The sequence below is a fragment of the Rhinoraja longicauda genome, chromosome 4 (genome assembly GCF_053455715.1).
Source record: "Rhinoraja longicauda isolate Sanriku21f chromosome 4, sRhiLon1.1, whole genome shotgun sequence".
NCBI classification, from domain to species: Eukaryota; Metazoa; Chordata; class Chondrichthyes; order Rajiformes; family Arhynchobatidae; genus Rhinoraja; species Rhinoraja longicauda.
This window is the reverse complement of record NC_135956.1, coordinates 39708152-39728032: the sequence shown is the minus strand read 5'-3', so window position 1 is coordinate 39728032 and position 19881 is coordinate 39708152. Positions and strand designations below refer to the sequence as shown.

General features: G+C 41.9%; 2 protein-coding genes across 7 annotated transcripts in view; one reads left to right on the top strand and one right to left on the bottom strand.

Moving 5' to 3' along the window:
• Positions 1 to 12963, top strand: part of col9a1c (collagen, type IX, alpha 1c) — an 88969-nt gene extending 76006 nt beyond the window's left edge. The window contains exons 30-37 of the mRNA XM_078397564.1: positions 3686 to 3721; positions 5412 to 5456; positions 6320 to 6352; positions 8574 to 8720; positions 9073 to 9127; positions 10142 to 10324; positions 11635 to 11712; positions 12752 to 12963. Coding sequence (XP_078253690.1) covers positions 3686 to 3721; positions 5412 to 5456; positions 6320 to 6352; positions 8574 to 8720; positions 9073 to 9127; positions 10142 to 10324; positions 11635 to 11712; positions 12752 to 12963 — 789 coding nt within the window. The remainder of the gene's footprint in view (positions 1 to 3685; positions 3722 to 5411; positions 5457 to 6319; positions 6353 to 8573; positions 8721 to 9072; positions 9128 to 10141; positions 10325 to 11634; positions 11713 to 12751) is intronic.
• LOC144592697 (uncharacterized) lies at positions 52 to 19177 on the bottom strand. 6 transcript variants are annotated; one of them, XR_013547168.1, is made up of 3 exons: positions 18579 to 18788; positions 12707 to 15647; positions 52 to 433 (listed from the first exon to the last, which is right to left on the bottom strand). XR_013547168.1 is itself a non-coding variant. In XM_078397565.1 (3 exons), the coding sequence occupies exon 3, from the start codon at positions 15232 to 15234 to the stop codon at positions 14422 to 14424; it is 813 nt and encodes a 270-aa protein (XP_078253691.1). In that variant the 5' UTR covers positions 15235 to 15647; positions 18579 to 18721; positions 18806 to 19177; the 3' UTR covers positions 12076 to 14421. The 6 variants fall into 6 exon arrangements, 3 of the variants coding, with proteins under 3 accessions (XP_078253691.1, XP_078253692.1, XP_078253693.1); XR_013547166.1 differs by having other exon boundaries at positions 349 to 433; positions 12186 to 15647; XR_013547167.1 differs by lacking the exon at positions 52 to 433 and adding an exon at positions 12076 to 12266.
• Positions 19178 to 19881: the final 704 nt, after the last annotated feature.

Here is a 19881-nt window from a genome sequence, read left to right as displayed (position 1 = left end):
CCGCACCGGGCACTGAAACGTCCCGCGGCCGAGCCGCACCGGGCACTGAAACGTCCCGCGGCCGAGCCGCACCGGGCACTGAAACGTCCCGCGGCCGAGCCGCACCGGGCACTGAAACGTCCCGCGGCCGAGCTGCACCGGGCACTGAAACGTCCCGCGGCCGAGCCGCGCCGGCGATGTTAAGTCCCGCAGCCGAGCCGTGCCGGGCGATGGAAGGCCCCGCGGTCGAGCCGCACCGAGCGCTGAACCGTCCCGCGGCCGTACCGGGCGATGAAAGGCCCCGCGGCCGAGCCGCGCCGGGCACTGTTAGGTCCCGCGGCCGAGCCGCGCCGGCGATGTTAAGTCCAGCGGCCGGGCCGAGCTGCGCCGGGCGATGTAAGGCCCCGCGGCCGATGGAAGGTCCCGCGGCCGAGCTGCGCCCCAGGGAAGAGACCTAATAAAACGTGGAACTTTGTGAGTCATGTAGGTAACTAGATTAATGCTGTGATTATACTTCTTCATTGAAGGACATACAAAGATTTTACTGCAATTAAAATGTCAGTGGGTATTAAATATTGAAATTGAGGGGCAATGATGAACGTATAAAATCTTAGTAAAACTAACTTGGAGGACTAGCATTTTAGGCAAATTGACCAAGGCTATCAAATGAATATTTCAGTATATTGGTTTATTATTGATAATTATCTTTTATTAGCGATAGGTAAAATGTAAAAGGAAGTGGGGGTGAACTGATTTTAAACCTGTAGAAAGCAAGGACCTTAGCTTTGAGTATAAAGACGGAAAATCATTTTGGATGAAACTAAGAAACTGAAAACATTGGTGGAAGTTGTGGAAAGGCCCTAAATAATAAGGGTAATGTAGAGCCAAATGTAAGGAAATTGTTGGTGCGGGTAACAATTATAATCCAATAATTGTTGGGTGAATCAAATTTATGGTACTTTAAATGAGGATGAATGCACAAAGCAAATAAGAGATTGTTCTCTGGATCAAGTAGACAAACCTGATTTATTATTTTGTTGTAAGAAAGGGTTTATTGAGAATCTTGTAGTTAAAAGATTCTCAAGGATCATGATAATAATATGATAGAATTTTTGGTAAATATCAAAAAATGATATTGTTCAACCTAAAATAAGGGTCTTAAATCTGAATGAAACAAATTTGGAAGACATGAAATATGAGTTGGCTATGGTAGATAACATTAAACGGGTATGATTAACTTTGAACAATTTTAATGCATTGTGTAAAATAATGTTTATCCATTTTAAGGCCAAGGAAAAAAAATAGGAAAAGTGGTTCTGTTATCACCATCAAGAGAAGTTAATATTTAGATCGAAAGAAAAGATTTATCATGTCTTGAAAAACAGCAAGCCTGAGGATTGTAAAATCTTCTGAATTTAGCTGAGGAGGACTAATTATTGGCAAAGAGAAAGTAGTATACAAGAACAGACTCATGAAAAGGATGAAAAAAAATCTGAGCTTTTATTGGTACATGAAAAGGAAAGATTTAATGAAAATTAACATGGATGCCTTACAGACTGAGACTAATTATATCGAAGAATATGGACGGCATAAAAATCAAGAACGCAGAAAAAACAAAATTAGCACGAATGTTATTGAGAATGAACTAATGAACAGAGAGCAGGAATAGATGCACAAGGGGCTGCAGATGCCAGAATTTGTTTAAAAATATGAGAGCTGTTGGAGGAACTCAGAGGGAAATTGGGCGATCAACATTTTGGTTTGAGACCCTTCATCTAGACTGAGTGGGTTGAAACAGAGATGGCATGTGGGTTAATATGTATGGTATATATGGAGTGGGGGTAACGGAATGGCAAGCTATATTGGCATGGGGGACTCCGAATGACATGTGTTCTCCAAAATAATCATTCAAGTATGGGTTCAGCAAGGAATTAGGAATGCAAATGGTATGTTGACATTTAGTGTATGGGGATTTGAATACAAGAATGAAGAAATCTTGCTCAAATGATATAAGATCCCATAAAGACAACATCTTGAATATTGTATGTAGTCTAGACTCCATACCGAAAAAAGGACGTACTTGTAATAGGTCCACTGGATTGGTTTATGGAATGACGTGTTTATCATATCAATAACTTATTGCCTCTGGGTTGTCATTTCGATAAATTCTTTCTGGTTATTGTTATTTATGGAAAGGAAGTTCATGAATTGAACGATTAGCCATCAATAAGGGATATATTGTACAATCCACTTTTAATCTAGAAATGAAAACGTTGTTCTTCTTTTGCTCAAAATGGTGGGGCATATGTCTTGAAAATGTTAGCTTTGAAGCTAAAGTCAAAACAAGATCTGACCCAGAGCCCATATTGCATGTTTGTAATTCTGAGGATAAGACTAGACCTGAGGTCATCATATAGGTGCTGAGTTCAATCTGTTTAAGCAATTTTTCTGTCTCATCAAAAAGCAATGTTGCCTGGTACATTTTACTACTGTCATACATGCAATCAATTTTAAAGTGCAGAAGCTAGATATAAAAAAATCTTTCTTGAAGGAAAATTTTGAACACCTGACCCACATTGAAGAATATGATGTGTAGGAAAAAAAACTGCAGATGCTGGTTTAAATCGAAGGTAGACACAATATGCTGGAATAACTCAGCGGTTCAGGCAGCATCTCAGGAGAGAAGGAATGGGTGACGTTTTGGGTCGAGACCCTTCTTCAGACTGATGTCAGGGGAGGGGGCGGGACAAAGGTAGGATCTATTGTTGCTAATCTCTCATTGAAGAGAGGACCTTTGTCCCCCCCCTCCCCTGACATCAATCTGAAGAAAGGACTCAACCCAAAACATCACCCATTCCTTCTCTCCTGAGATGCTGCCTGTCCTGCTGAGTTACTCCAGCATTTTGTATCTATCTTTGAAGAATGTGATGCCCACTTCTAATGTTGCCAGTATGGCATCATTTGTAGTGCTCAATAGTAAACAGGGATATTATTTAGAGATAGAAAAAGACTTCTCAGTGAGGCAGTGGAATGGATTAGAAGTGCATGAAAATAGCTGTAAAGATGTGTGGCTCACAAAAAGGAAATAGGTAAAATTCAATTAAAAAACACAACTCAACCACCAACAACCAACCCATCTTGTCCATCCACTTCCCCCTCCATGCAATCCCACCACAGCAGGAATATTTTGTAAGTTAGTATAGTAATACTCATTAATTTGATATGTTTGTGATCTTGATGTTGCATTTTCTTTGGATTTTCTAAACTGGATGCAATTAATTCAGTTTTTTTTAGATGTAACAAAGTTGTACAATGAATTTTACAGTTATTTTCAAAAGAATGTGGGAATAGGGCCCCAGTGAACTTCAAGGGAGCAAAGGAAAGAGGGCCATGGTGAGTTTAAATACAAGAAATTCCACTTAATAAGCAAGATGCCAAACCGTCAGAATTTCTGCATAACCCAGATTGCGAATTAACAGCGGTTTACTGAATATCAGATTCAAAATATAGCCAAAATTGCCTAACTTACTGAAGCAAACTATCATCATTGAAAATGGTAATTGGTTTATCACAGAAAATCACTTCAGATCTGAGTGCTTTCCTCTATTAATTGATTAAGCCCAGGGAATGAGGATGAAGACAATGTTAGTTTGTTTCTACTTATTTATTCATATGCTGTGATTTTATATTTGTCTTCTCTTTTAAGGGCTCTTCTGGCATTCCTGGCCATAAAGGAAATGAGGTAAAATAATGTACATTTATGCTATAATATCGAATTTCAAAGTCCAATGAACAAAGGATGATGGCAGCCATTCAAGTTTGTTTAGACACTGAATCCAATGCATAGTTAAATTTAGCTCCTCGCTTACAAGTTACTTTCCCTTCCCCTGCTGCCACTAAAGCACTCACTCAGGCTTTTGTTACTGCTAGACTTGATCAGCACACTCTGGGTTGGCCTCACACGGTCTACCATCCATTAATTTGGAGAACCATGGAAGACACTGCAAATATCCCTAAGTTGGGTTATTTTGAAATAACAGTGAGGAACCTGTAGTAATACCCATATCGTATAAAGTATTTAAGAAACTATGGAGCTAAAGTTGGACATGAGGGCAATGTTAGATTGTTTCTACTGATTTATTCAGATATTGTGAGCTTACATTTGTTTCATTTAGCCTTTAGCCAGAGGGTGGTGAATCTGTGGAATTCATTGACACAGACGGCTGTGGAGGCCATCTCTGGGTATTTTTAAAGCAGAGTTTGACAGGTTCTGATTAGTAAGGGTATCAAAGGTTATGGGGAGAAGGCAGGAGAATGGGGTTGAGACAGAAAGATAGATCATCCATGATCAAATGGCAAAGTAGACTCGCTAGGCCAAACCACCTGATTCTGCTCCAATGACTTATGAACATGAAATGGCTGGGACCCAACCGTATTATAAAGAAAGTTGCTGCACAAATAATGTAATTTTTGGTTTAAATTTTTTCAAAACGTACCAATTTTCCGGTAGATAGCAGAAAATTCGATACAACTAATATGACTCACCTGTTCAAAAAAGAAGAAATTCAGAAGGCAGGGAACTATATGCCAGTCAATTTAAAATCTCTTGTTGGCAATGTACGAGAGATAATATACAAGGAGGAAATACATAGTTTAGGAAAGATGAATAACATCAATGTAGTTTTATGAAAGGTAAATCATGTGCAACAAATCTGCTCAAATTCTTTGACGGTGGGACAGGGAGTTTATAGCACGAAACCTGCAGGTGTAATATATTTGGATTTCCAAAAGGCATTTGACAATGTTGAACATAGAAGTTGGTGCATAAATTACGAGCCCAAGGTATTGGATCAAACATATGAGCATGGATTGAAAACTGGTTGCTACATAGAAAACCAAGAGTTGGAATAAATGAGTGTCTTTTCAAGCTGGATGGATATCATCAAGGATCAGTTCTTGCTGTTCAATTATTTACTATTTATATCAATGACCTATTGGAGGGAACAAAATGTAAGATTTCCAAGTTTGCTAATAATATGAAAATAAGAGGATGAGCATGTTGTGATGAGGACATTGTGATTTTACAAAGGGAAGAAGATAGATTGAGAGATTGGACAAAAATCTAGCAAATGGATTTAATGTGGGGAAGTGTGTGGTCATGCACTGTGATAAGAGGAATCAAAGGACAGTATATCATCTGAAGGAGAGTAATTGCAAATGAATGACATTCAGAGAGATCCAGTTTTCCAGCGCAAGAATCTCAGAAATGTTGCAGGTGCATCCAAAAGTAGTTTAGAAGGCCAACCACACATTGGTCTTTATTGCAAAGAAGTTGGTGTTTAGGAATAGGGAGGTTTTGTTACAGTAATTCAGGATGTTGATAAGACCACATTGAAGTGCTAATTAAATGTGTTTGATTTTTAATTTAAAAGGGGAAAACAGGTGTGAAAGGTGAAACTGGACAAAAGGGTGAACAGGTAAGTCATGAACAAAATTAAAAGTCCAAACAATTGAGTCTTTGTAAAGGTGGTTTCACTGACTTTTGTTTCACATGGTGGCAAGGCACCTTTGGATGAAAGATTGTGAGTTAAGAAACCATGGAAAAATGTTGAAGAATCATTGAGGGTTTGGGACAAATCCTTACTCACTGATATAAAGTCCTTTGACTGATTGAATTGAAGGATGAAACATGGCAACATGCCCTTCAGCACACTGAGTCCACGCTGACCATTGATCACCTGTTGACACTTATTCTATGTATTCCAATTTCACATCCACTCCCTACACAGTAAAGGCAATTTACAGAGGCCAATTAACCTACAAACCCCCGCGTCTTTGGGAAGTAGGAGGAAACTGGAGCACCCAGAGGAAACCCACGTGGTCATAGGGAGAACATACAAACTCCACACAGACAGCACCCGAGTCGTACCTGGGTCTCTGGCACTTTGTGAGGCAGCAGCTCTATCAGCTGTGTCACTGTGCTGCCCAAATTGATTTTCTTTTTTTTCCCATTCAGTATCCATAATGGTTTCTGGAATGAGAGTTTTGTTGCGAGAGGGCTTGGCAGCAATTGCTACTTTTTTCCAAGTACGGACCAATTTCTGAGCAGGTCTGAAGGCAAATGTATTTGTCAATCTGCCAAAGCATCCCATGGATGTCAAGAGTAAGGGTGTCCTTTGAAAATGGTGAATAGGGACGAATTAAAAGTCATGGAATTCTTCAGAGGGGTTATGATCATGCAGAGGTGAATGCCAAACCCAACGTTTTATTGGACTACATACTGCTCATCTTTAAAGACAATTCATACTTTTGAAGCACATTATGTATTTGTATTTTACAGGGAATTCCTGGTGTTCAAGGCAGGAAAGGAGAGGTTTGTATAAGCTTAAGGGCAAAAGGGTCTAGACATTTCATCTTATTGCTGAATCTAGTTGTTTTGTGATTGATGTGACAAGATTGAATTAAAGAATAAGTACAAAGCAATCTAATTATTCCTGCCAAATTTCTTCTTCCTTTTTGGTAATGATTAGATGATTCCTATGTTACATTTTCAAAGCTCCTATCAGGTTGTAGAAGGAAGAGGAAATGGGGAGCATTTCACACAGTATTAAATATGTCAATCTCTTGCCTTTAAATTAAAGGGCTGAAAGGGCGAGTTATTGCAATGTGCCTTTAAGACTACACAGGTCTATTGGTAGGGGTTCATCAGAGGGCGACAGGGAGGAGCCCGGGGGAGCAGATGGCGGTTGAATAAACACTCGTGTAAAAACACAGTCGGACTCACTGTATCTTTTTAAAGAACACAACATGGTGTCAGAAGTCCTGTAGGGTGCGTGAAGTGTACTTTGAGTCGAACAACTATCGTTTGGAGCTCGTTGACGGCAAAAGAGAAAGAAGAGTGCAACATGCAAGACGACAACGCACAGAGAGCCCCGGTAGGACCAAATGCTACATTTAGCATCCAGCCTCCGGAGTCCTTCGACTTTTCAAAGCCGCAAGAGTGGGCCAAATGGATACAGAGGTTCGAAAGGTTCCGTCTGGCAAGTAACTTGAATGCCAGCTCCGAAGATAATCAAGTTAACACGCTGATTTATTGCATGGGAGACGAGGCGGACGATGTTCTGCGCGGGTTAAACCTGACAGTAGCACAAAGCGGAACGTACATAGGGGTGCGCGATGGCTTCCAACAATTTTTCATAGTAAAGAAAAATATAATCTATGAGCGTGCCAAGTTCAACATGCGCAGGCAGGGAGAACATGAAACAGTGGATGCCTTTGTCACTGCGTTATATGCGCTGGCAGAGCACTGTAACTACGGGGTGCTACACGACGAGCTGATACGCGACAGGCTTGTTGTCGGACTGATGGATAAGCGGCTGTCCGAACGTATGCAGTTTGACGCAGAATTGACGCTCGAAAATGCCGTCAATATGGCGAGGAAGAGTGAGGAGGTGAAACGGCAACAATCTTCTCTGCGAGGTGACACTAGGACAGAGACAAGTGATGCTAAATCTGTGGACAGAGTGTATAAGAGTAGTAGTAAAGGTGCCAAAAACAAACCTCACCAGGCTTATGGCCACCAACTCAAAACACATAGCGCCCAACACAGCAAAGGCGGTTCCGGCAAACTGAGGCCCATTGTCTGTGACCAATGTCTCCGGAATGCCGTGACGTGCAAACATTGATTTGAGGTGGTGGATTACATCTGTCGACTTGGTGGGGCTGAGTGGAGCGATTTCCACGTATCTCATTGCTGGGGAGGCCTGCTATCGGCAAGCTGGAGCTTGTGGTTCGGCTAGACAGCATCACCATAGAGACACTTAAGGCTAGCTACCCGAAGCTATGCAGCGGTCTCGGGGAGGTACGACAGCAGTATGCCATCAAGCTGAAACCAGGGGCCCAACCGTTCTCATTGAAGACACCCAGAAGGATTCCGTTGCCGCTGATGGGTAAAGTCGAGCGAGAACTGTCCCGCATGGAAGGCCTGGGGGTGATCACCAGGGTTGAAGAGCCTACTGATGGTAGGGCAGGTTTAGAGGGATATGGGCCAAATGCAGGCAGGTAGGACTAATGTAGATGGGACATGTTGGTTGGTGTGGGGAAAAAAAATCTAATGTTTCTCGACAGGATTAAATGGAATGTTCACTAATCCCTTTACAATCATGCAGTGGTTTAATTTCTTTAAATTTAGTTTTAAAAAAAACAAGAATTTGCAACTCTTTACTGAAATCCATATATACATCTACAGCCCTACCATCATCAAACCTTTTGGTTAAATCTTCAAAAAACGTAATCAGTTTTGTGAGACACAACCTCCCACGAACAAAACCATGTTGACTATCCCTAATCAGATTAATTCTCGATAACCATCTTCATTGTTTACGATACTATCTATATTAATGTGTTCTGCAAAATTAGATCCATAATTTGAAATGAGAATATTTATCCAAAATCATCAATAAGTAAGGTATGGTTACAAGGCAATCAAGAACTAATTAACTGAATGAAATTGGTGCATTAAAACTTTCTGTTTTGCACTATTAAAATGGAATATAGAAAACTGCCAGTCAAGCCTTTCTGATTCACATTCGCAGGCTGGCACTCCTGGTGGAAAAGGTCAAACTGGTTCACAAGGACCTCGTGGACGGCATGGGCTTCAGGGACCACCAGGTCCAGTTGGTGCTCGAGGAATGGAAGGAGTACGAGGAACTCCGGGGTTTCCTGGCTCACCAGGTAAACATGTGAGTATCCAAGAGAAGATTTTCCGTTTATTGAGAAGAAATTCAGCATGCAAAGCTGCTGAGCCCACTGCTTATGAAATACTGCATGCAGTTAAATTGCAATGAGCCAACCAACCTACATTGATTTGTCAACTCATTTAATGGAGTTCGTGTGTGTATATGTACAGATTTAATGAAGCACAACCCATTATCACTAATCCGCGGAGGCTCTGGCCTCGTTGCCTTTGCCGGCCGCGGGCCCCGACCTGTGGGGACACCAGCCTCGGCTACTCCGTGGTTCGCTGGGAGGCGTTAAGTGTTGCAAATTCAGGGGAAGCACTGACCACATTGTGTTAAAACAAACCTTCCACAGGGCAAAGATGCAAGTGAACACCGGATCAGGGAGGTGTGCATGAGCATAATTCAAGGTGAGCGAATGCTGGACTTTGACATTTTCCATCTTAAAAAGTCTTATGATCTGACTTTCCAACTGTCTGGCATTCTATGCCTGCTCCTTAAGGCTTTGAAATTATCCTGAGAAAATATTTCACTTAACAAACCTATACAAAATTTCATTGTCTTCCACTTCTTTTAGAAATGTTGAATTCTTTAAAATAATTAACAGTTTATGAATTAATTAAGGGTGTATACAAGCAGTGTGTGATTTCAGCCCCCTCTGTCTTTTTCCCTTTGCATCAAATTTCTCATTGAGATTGGGCAAAATGGCAACATAAAAAAAGGTACTAACTTTCTGCTGTAGTTATTAATATTTGTTCAGTTCTGCCCTCAGAATAATGAACATCAAGAATATCTGTTTTGGAATAGAGAATTCCAGATTCCTATTCTACTTACATTAAAGAATTAAGGTTTCACAATTGTATTCTTCCTGGCCAGAGATTTTACCTGAAGTTGCGTCAAAGTCTGAACAAGTTAACCTGTAGATTGGGTAATTAGAATTGATTGAACAAAAGAACAGTAATTTTCTATTTAACGTGTCACGTCTGTTTAGAATGGCCTCGACCCGATAAGTCACCTACACATATACTCAAAATGCTGGAGCAACTCAGTGGGACAGGCAGCATCTCTGGAAAGACATTTTGGGTTGAGACCCCTCTTCAAGTTACGTCACCTATACATGTTCTCCAGGGATGCAGCATGACCTGCTGAATTACACCAGCCCTTTGTGTCTTTAAGTGTTTTGGCCTTCAATAAGATTATAGCTATGTATCCTTGAGATGGTGAAGGGATAACCTAGTAAAGATCTGGTAGAGCAAATTTTGTAGAGATTCAGTTGTAGGTTGTTGGCCTCCCAACATTGCCTGTGTTTACATTTCTAATTACTATTGATAGTGACTAATCTTCTTGGAACAATAAGAACGTTAAAAGATTAAATATATTAATGAGTTTATGAAACTACTTATTTCCATTATTTTCTTTTCTAGAGCAAATGTCTCAACTGTCTGCTAGCCTAAGGCAACCAGTAATGCCTGGACAACCAGGCCGGCCCGGACCATCTGGTCCTCTAGGACCTTCTGGACCTCCAGGAGTTGCAGGCCATCCAGGTGCTGTCGGCCCAAAAGGTATCAAAGGTCACCAAGGTTACCCTGGACAACCAGGATCAAAAGGCAAGTACTTCATTCCTTTAGATAGACACAACATGCTGGAGTAACTCAGCAGGACAGGCAGCATCTCTGGAGAGAAGGAATAGGTGATGTTTCGGGTTGAGACTCACTGAAGAAGGGTCTCGACCCGAAACGTCACCCATTCCTTCTCCAGACAGAGACACTGCCTAACCTGATATGTTACTCCAGCATTTGTGTCTATCGTCGGTTTAAACCAGCATCTGCATTTCCTTCCTATACATACTACTTAAATACTTCGTTTCACTTATGAAAGCAGAGATGTATGGAAAAATGCTGCATCCCCAAAGAGCATCACCATGGGATTCCCCCAAGAATCTAAAACAGTGCAGGTAGTACAATTGCTCCTTGGATACTGTGGATGAATAGAGTCTACAAAATCTTTCCACTTTTTTCACTTCCAAATAAAATACAGTTGGGCGTGGATAATGCCTGGTAGTGTACTGGTATGTGCAACAAATATAACCTTAGATTTGCTTAACTACTAGACATCCATGAATCACAGTCCTTGGGCTTTGTAGTGGTTAGAGGTGCCTCTGCCATCTATAGAATCTTAGCTAAAACTCTAGACTTGGTATGCCCAGGTCATACTGATATAATCAAATGGTTTACTATGACCAGTCAATAAGCGTCTCCACTTCATCACAACAACCTTGGGGCCCCGGGGGAAATTTTGCATAATTTTCAGTCTCAATGTTTGAATTGGCTGTTGTATTTCCTTAAGTTCAATGCTAACATTTCCCAGAGACCCAGTAAGTGCCAGGCTGTACCTATTTTCTTTTCCTGCTTCTGATCCTGTCGTTAAGAGAAATGGCCATTTGATACTGAAAGGAAGTGCATGTATCCTGCATGCAGCAAAATAGGCTGGACAAGTTGGTATAGTTTCATTCAGTCCACCTCTTGAGGAGTCCAGTCCTCAACTCTGTTTCAATCTTCTAACTTGTCCCGCTATAAACAAAAACTGGGAACATTGCCATTGACCGTATCCATTCATGTCCTAAATGAGGGCATCAGTGGAGAAATCACTACTCTTCCAAGAAACTCCAGTCCAAATGATTTGAAGCGATCCGAGGTGGTTTTATATTCAATGGAAACCTTCAGCAAAAAATAAACTGCTGGAAAATCTCAGTGCAGCATCTGTGGAGGCAAAGGGATGGTCAATGATTCGAGTCAAGGCCCTGCAGCAGGATCAGAATAATAAGTGTCAGTAAATCTGTTTAGAAATATTGCAAATTATTTTCATGTTGATTTCTGCTCTTAAAATTGTGCTTAAACTCTGACTTTGTGTGTGGCAGGACAACAAGGACAAAGGGGTGAGAAGGGTGTAGAAGGTATCGGTCTTCGCGGATCACCAGGACCACAAGGATCACCTGGTAAGTATTAAGCTTACAGCACAGCTGTATAAGCTAGTGCAAGTCAAATTAGAATTGATGAATAAAATCTGCATGCAAGACATGATTCTATGACCCCAACTCTCTATTGGAAAATTCCAGTTATTGATAGTTTCACAGGATAATGACAGTAATATATAGATAATTTTGTTGCCATTACAATTAGAAAATCCAAACCTGCATCATCTTGGGAAACTGGGTTGAAATTGGTATTACTGAAGAATGAACCATTATTTGCTCCTCATATGATAAACCTCAGATTCAGCTTAGAAAACTGTCACTGTACTTCTGAACTCCTATCAAAAGTAGACACTTCCTTGGGTAGGGAGATCAGCGCTGGTTTAATGGTACTTTATTGTCACATGTACAGTGAAATTCTTTTTTTACATACAGTTCAGTGACAATCCAACTAAATTATATATTAGACACACTAATAATAAGTTATTTCCACTTACATCCAAATCTGCGAACTGCATATAATCAAACTCACTGGTCTGCTTATATAAATAATATAATCAGACCAGAGGGTCAGGCATCTGTGGAAAAACAGAATAACCGGGAGTTTATATTGATTTTCACTCTGTCATGCTGATTTCTTGCAGAATCTACTTATTGACTTTCAGTGATATTTGTACAAAGATCATTTAAAGATTATTCCACCTTTCCATTTTTCAATTTCTACTAAAGACCAAATTCATTGGGGTTGGCCAGCAGCCAGAAATTTATGAATGTGAAAGCACTATTCACGTTACAATCAGTTACCTGCTGGTCTTCAGTTCCAATTGCATCGTGTTCAGTTGGGTCCCTAGGCATTCTAAAATAAACTTCACCTTGATTGAGTCCCAGAGTTTTAAAAGGTCTGATACTTCATGTTTAAGTTAATTTTGGCAGTGCTTAGGGTTTTACATATTTGAAAAGAGAACTTGTTTCTTTGGGATTCGGCTCAATTATCTTTGCAATAAAAAAACATTATTACCTTACAGCATCGAAAGGGTTTTGCTTAATTTATTGTCTTTTGCAGGTATTGTCGGTATGCCTGGCATTGGAAAGGATGGCCGTGATGGTGCCCGTGGTGAAATTGGCCTTCCGGGTGAACAAGGGCATCCAGGCCCACCTGGGCTAAGAGGATTTCCTGGTATTTGTGATGCTTCTTCATGCATGGGTCCACCTCATCTCTACATGGGTATGGGAATTGGCAAGAAATCTATGAGCATGAAAGGGCCATCCAAATAACAGAAAACAGACACAGTGATTATGATATTGCCTTCAAGAGTTGCATCAAGAATTCACTTAATGGTCATACATTATTTTTTTTTAAATCTGTCTTCATTCCTGGTGATTTAAACTGTTCCAAACCAATCACTTCAATTTCTCAAACGTTTTTAAGTTCTGCCTGTCAAAACATTGTATAGTTGAAATCTTGATTATCGAAAGGACATTTAAAGTCTTCAATCAACATAAAAGCCTTTGAATTATATACAAACTCAATAAAACATATTTACTGATAATCAGAATTGCATTTTAGGCATCAATAGTGATTGTTCTTAAACAAGTCATATATCAATGTTTTCCTGTTCTACTTTCTGTTAAAGCACCCCAAAGATACCAAGTGCACACTTACTTGAAATGGACAACCTGATATTTCAGGATCTTCACCTTTCAAATAATTGCTAAGGAGTAATTTTCAGAAGTTTGTGGGTCGGTGAGTTGGTGGGAGGAAGGTTGGAACCTTACAACGTCTATAGCTTCCTAAATTTATACACTACATTTGAGTTGAGGTCTTACTGACAAAGCTCTAACATTAAAAAAAAAAAATTATTGATCAAGATGGATAACGATACATTTTGTTTTAACAATATTAATAAATGGTAAACGCGGTTAGATCAGCCATGAACCAAAGACATACTGGCATAGGTTTGATGGTATGTTAATTCCAACCACACTAACAATTTCAGGAGCAAATGCATGTACTTATTTTTAGGGTTGGAACATGGGTGCCTTAATGGAGGAGCATGACCATCACTGATCTTCCATTCATTTGGCTACCCCAAGTGCTAATCCAGCATGTATCTTAGTATTACTGAGCTCCGATCGAGGTCTGAATCTCCCAGCCTCTGCACCAGCCTCCACAAATGACAATCCAAGCAGCATCAATTTTTTTGCCTTGCCTGGACTGTTGAATGGTAAGGTGCTTTGGCCGAGTGACACTCTAGGAAGGAATAGAATCTCGAGCCATTACATTTCCAAGGAATCGATTGGCAGCCTACAGCTATGCCACATTTTATTCTACCCTCTTCAGGTAGCTGACTGCATCAAATGTGCCAGAATTTTTTTAAACTTCTCCTACCAAACGATCAGCATCACAGAAATTGAACTATTTCAGAGTTAATTAATTCTACTGCAACAGTAAATGTGGCACAGCACAATCTTTAGTTTTGAATTATTGTATGGCCACTAGTTTTTTTCCAAATTTCTTCTACATCAGTTCGGTTCACAAAAATAGTTTCTAACCCAAGTTGACAACAACCATGGGATGTTATCAGTTCGGTGGCGGTAGTTAACCCATTTTGTCAATCAAAAAAATGTATAAAATTAACATTTAAAAAAAAATTAGTTCTTAGTGGTTAGGTATCTATGCATTGTGTTCATTATAAATTTACAATTACAAATGATTGACCTGGTTATTTTGTCTCATTCATCCCACATAGCAAAATAATGGCTGATCTCCTCAGGACCACCCCTGCATATCTTAGCAGGGGGGGATTCCAGCAGATTGCCCTCAAAGTTTGAAGAAGAGTAGCTGCGGCCCCAGTCGAGGTTGACTAAATGCCCAAAATGGACGGGCAAGTTCCTTAGACTATTATTTCCCAGCCAGAGGGTGCGCAGGCTTGTGAGATTGCAGATGGAGTCAGGCAAACTCTGCAATGCATTAAAGTATAGAAGAAGAGTCTCCAAATACTTTAGATTGCAGATGCTGTGGGGGATGAACTTAATCTTGTTGTCACAGGCATCCAGAAATGTCAAGCGACGGAGCTGGCACACCTGTACAGGGAGTTCCAGAAAATTATTGTTGGCCAAGTGTAGGCTCTGCAACTTCTGCAGCCTCTCCATCTCGGCGGGCAGGCAGCTCAGTTGGTTGTTACTGAGGGTCAGAGTTTCCAGATTTTGCAGGGATCCAATGTCAGGTGGAATCTCTCGCAGGTCATTGGTGTCTAAATTCAGCACGGTGAGGGCGCGCAGCTGACCAATTTCACGAGGGACAGTGTCCATCTTGTAATTCAAACAGCTTTCCCATTTCGGGCTCATCTCCAGCACCTGAAGCTCACTCAGGTCAAATATCTCCCGGGGAACTGATTGCAGCTCTCTGCCCTTCAGCTTTAATTTCTTTTTGCCATCGTTGCAGGAATAACCCTCGATCCGACATTTCCAATGATTTTCCACAATGCCATTGGCAGAATAAAGTGGCAAGCTGGTCTGAGGTGATTTCAATTGGCTTGCAGACATTTCGGCAACTCCCGTACATTTATAGAAATTTAAATTTATTTAACTATATAAAAATAAATAAACAGCCACTTATAGACAAACACAATATTCTACAACAGAATCTTGAATCATCCATTCCAGTTCCAAGCAAAGTGTATCAACACTCTGAAAATTACATGCTGTTCTGAGCTTGCTAACCAAACTCTGTGCAACACTTGCAGAGGACCACACATGCCCAGATGGAAGTCACAGACTTCCTAACAGATTATTGCTACTGTTATACTGCCTGTCCTCCTGATGTTGGATTTGTCAGTGGCAAAGCACCATCTTCTTGATGTTTTCAGTCGTTGTATTGGACATTCACATGCTGGACCAATGGAAGGTTAAATCTGGCACAGTTCAGAAACTACTCATTTCACTGGAGAGGATGAGGTCTGAGAAAGAAAGGAAGATTTCAGACAATGTTCACTTTTTAAATTTATTTCCAATATTTTTACACCAGAACAAAAGAGATAGGAAGCAGGCGGGGAACATTCAGCCTTGTGAACTGACTCCACCTGACCTCCCACCTCAATTGGATTTTTCTTGATTTCAGGAATGAGCAGGAATCACTCTATTTCGAATGAACTCAATAACTGTTTCTACAACTCTTCCAAAGTAGAGAATTTCAAAAACTATCCACCTCTGAATGTAACAAGTCCTAAATGATCTACAGATACAAAATACTGGCGCAACTCAGTGGGTCAGGCAGCATCTCTGGAGAAAAAGAATAGGTGATGTTTTGGGTTGAATCCTTTTTCAGACTGAAAGTAGATGGGGGGGGGGGGGGCAATAAACTGGAGGCAAAAAAAAGCCAGAACAAAGCAAGGCCCCCAATAGATGACCTTAGGACGGGTGGAGCCTTTAACGGCCCATTGTGGGCTGGGGAAAGTGTTATAACAAGAGAAATATGGGGATGCCAACAGTGAAACTGGTAGGACGAATTAGGGGAGGGTGGGCAGAGGGCAGGGGGGGGGAATGCAGGGATTATTTGAAATTAGAGAAATCAACGTTCATACCGCTGGATTGTAAGATGCCCAAGCGAAAAATGATCTGTCCCTTTTTTGTGGCACACATATCTACATTGGTTCGACAGTTTTCACCAAGAGGAAACATCTGCATCCAACCTGCCAAGCCTGCAAAAGGTGGTCTCTCAATAACTTCTCCTTCAACCTCTTCCACTTTCTAAAAGTCAAAAGTGTAGCCATGGACACTCACATGGGCCCTAGCTATGTTTGACATATTGTTGGTTATTTTTATTTCCAACCTACTCCGCCAACCCACCTCACTCGTTCTCCACTCTATCAACAACTGCACTGTTGCTGCTTCCTGCACTGGTATCGCTTCATACACTTGTGCAGAACTTGTCACTTTTATTACCTTTGTCACCAACTTCCACTTTGCCATAAAATTTAATTTGACTAACCTTGACACTTCACGGATTTTTCTGGATCTCACTGTCTCCATCTCAGGAGACAAACTAGCCACCGATATCTACTAGCTCAGTTACCTCCATTACACCTCCTTACAACCCGTCTCATATAAGGATGTCATCACCTTTGCTCAGCTTCTCAAACTCCACTGCAACTGTTGTTTGGATGAGGCTTTCCCCTCGAAGACTTCCAAAATACCTTCTCTTTTTCTGGAAATGTCCACTCATCCCTCTTTCCCCCCATCTCCACAGACAGGTAGAGTTCCCTTGGTCCTTTCACCCCCACAATGGTGTAACCAGAATATCACCTTGGCCATTTATGCTGCCCTCTCACTGGTTATCTTCCCTTTACCTTTTGCCCTGAAACAGGAACTATCCCTTTGCTTCCATAGATACTGCTAGACTTGCTAAGTTCTTCCAGCTGTTTATTTTCACCATTTCTACTTCTTTTGCTGAACATGTGTTCCACGTGCTTCCATAAAAACATTATAATTATAGTCTCTTTCGTTTATCCTCAGACTGTCAAGCTGTATCATTGGCACAATGCAGTCCTTCTGGTATTGCTAAATTGGGGTGATGGCAAAACTATTCAGGCAAACAACAGCTATTAAGATATCGTAGGTCTTTTTAGTACTAACCATGTTCGTGGGTCAGGAGTAGCTCACTAGGATCAGATCTGGACACTTATAGAGTCATATTCATACAGCAGGAAAACGGGCCATCCATGCTGACCAATATGTCCATCTAAGCTGGTCCTATTTGCTATCCACAGACTCTGACACAGAAGGGTATTGCAACATGCAATGCCTGCATTACTAACGATGAGTTTGCATATTTTTTTAATATTGCAGATCAAAATGTACTTAAATTTAACATAGTTGCCATAGTTGTCTCCAAATACCACAATAGGGCTCTTGTATGGTAGGTCAAAAGGTCAAATGGTGTGACGCACGGAATCGCTCAAGCGTACTGGAGGACAAGCAAGCCTCTGGCATACACTCGTCACACACGCAACACGTACTTTTTTACCTGGAAAATACCGTCGAAATGGTCAGTTTTTGTGCTGCCTGTCCCGCTGAGTTACTCCAGCATTTTGTCTACCTTTGATTTAAACCAGCATCTGCACTTCTTTCCTTCACATTTTGTCTGTTCCACTGCAAAATCTCCTCCAGGTATGTCTATTTTGAAGAAGTTCTCTCTCCTATGAGAGTTCAGCAACATCCTCTCTCACTGGTCATCCTTTTCTCCTTAACTTCATCCAGCCTAGCTACACTCCCTGTCTCAATTGTCTTCCAATTCCAGCACTTAAGTGAACTGATTTAAATCCCTCTACCACTGGTATCCATAACCTTAAAGGCTTTGCAAGAATATCTTTTGGAATCTAACCAGAGCCACTGCAATTGGTCTCCTGTGTACCAAAGCAAGAAAAAGGAACTGTAAAATATAAGTAAGCTCTTTTTCATTAAGCCCTAAGGAAAGACACAAAGTGCTGGATTAACTCAGCAGGTTAGGCAGCAACCCAGGAGAACATGGACCGGTGATGTTTTGAGCCGAGACTCTTCTTCAGGCCGTCTGAAGACGGGTTCCAACACGAAACGTCGCCTATCCACGTTCTTCAGGGATGCTACCTGACCTGCTGAATTATTCTGGCATACATGTCTTTCTCTGGTATAAACCAGCATCTGCAGTTCCCTGGTATTACAAGCCCCAAGCAACAGTGATTTGTGAGTTCTGCAGCTGGTATCTAGCTTATCATCTGTCATCAAAAGAGCATCTTAAACTTAAACTTAAATACCATCTTCACAATAGAAAGAGATCCCAAAGAACGCTACAACAAATGGCATAATAACATAAGGACAAATTAGTCCACCCAATCAATGAGTAAGGGTTGTACCTGGTAAGATAGTGCTCAGCCTGGTGCGGGGATCACTGGCCGCCGGCGCGGGGATCACTGGCCGCCGGCGCGGGGATCACTGGCCGCCGGCGCGGGGATCACTGGCCGCCGGTGCGGGTTCTGCGCTGCACCGCCAAACTCAACTAAGCCAGTATGCCATCAAAGTTGTATTATAAGCAAAACGTTAAAAGCAGACTTATGCATAAGTAATTCAATATAAACCTCACCGACGTTTAACTCTCGCTTTGCTCGGCCGTTGCCACCATTCAGTCGCGGTGAGGTCGTGTTGCGCGGAGCCCGGTGGAGTCGGATCGGATCGGGTGGCGCGGCGACCGTTAAGGTCGTGTCGGGTGGGCTCGGGTCGGGTGGTGCTGAGGTCGGGTCGGGTGGGCTCGGGTGGCCTGAGGTGGGGTGGGCTCGGGTCGGGTGGTGCTGAGGTCGGGTGGGGTGGGATGGGGTCGGGTGCCGCTGGGGCCGGGTGGGCTCGGGTCGGGTGGCGCTGAGGTTGGGTGGGCTCGGCTCGGGTCGGGTGGCGCTGAGGTGGGCTCGGGTCGGTTGGCGCGGCGCGGCGCTGCCCGGCGCTCGCGGATTGCACGAGGCGGCGGTGAAGGGGCGGGTGACGCCCAGCCCAGCCCGTCGCTGGGAAACTGCTGTATCCGCGTTTGTCCGTTGCCATGGCTGGCTGATTACTGCGCAAACACCTCACCCCTGAGCTTGACAGTCAGGGCCCGTCTCGTCCATTATTGCCCGCGATTTTATTCACGATCTTCGACTATTTGTTCATTCATTACATTCCCACTGCGAGGGACACTTGTTCTTGAACTGCAAGTGAGGAGTCAAATGCACACATGGATACTGCCAAGCCGACACAGCGAAACAAGTCAAAACCTCATGGGTGTCAAATTTCAGCTGCAATCTACAGTCTCACGATTGTAAGATGACGAGGAATCCCATGAACGCCACAGCACAGGGGGTTCATCAACCAAAGAGTAACCAAGAATAATTATTTGTCTTTGAACTGAATGTCTTACTCGGCCATTTAAGAGGTCAACTGTATTATCCGAGGCCAGTGCAGGTAAGCAGGGCAGATTCTCCTTACAGAACACGAATAAACCTGATAAGGAAAACCCAGCATGTGGTGAGGTGTAACTTTACTATTTATTATTTGTAAATGAACACTACTGCATTCAATATTTTCTAAATAGGGATCTTACACCATGTTACAATTACATTGTTATTCATAGAAACATCGAAACATAGAAAAATAGGTGCAGGAGTAGGCGTTTTGGGCCTTCGAGCCAGC

Coding starts and splice junctions, on each gene's coding strand:
- LOC144592697 (XM_078397565.1), bottom strand. CDS start 15,234: ATGTCTGCAAGCCAATTGAAATCACCTCAGACCAGCTTGCCACTTTAT.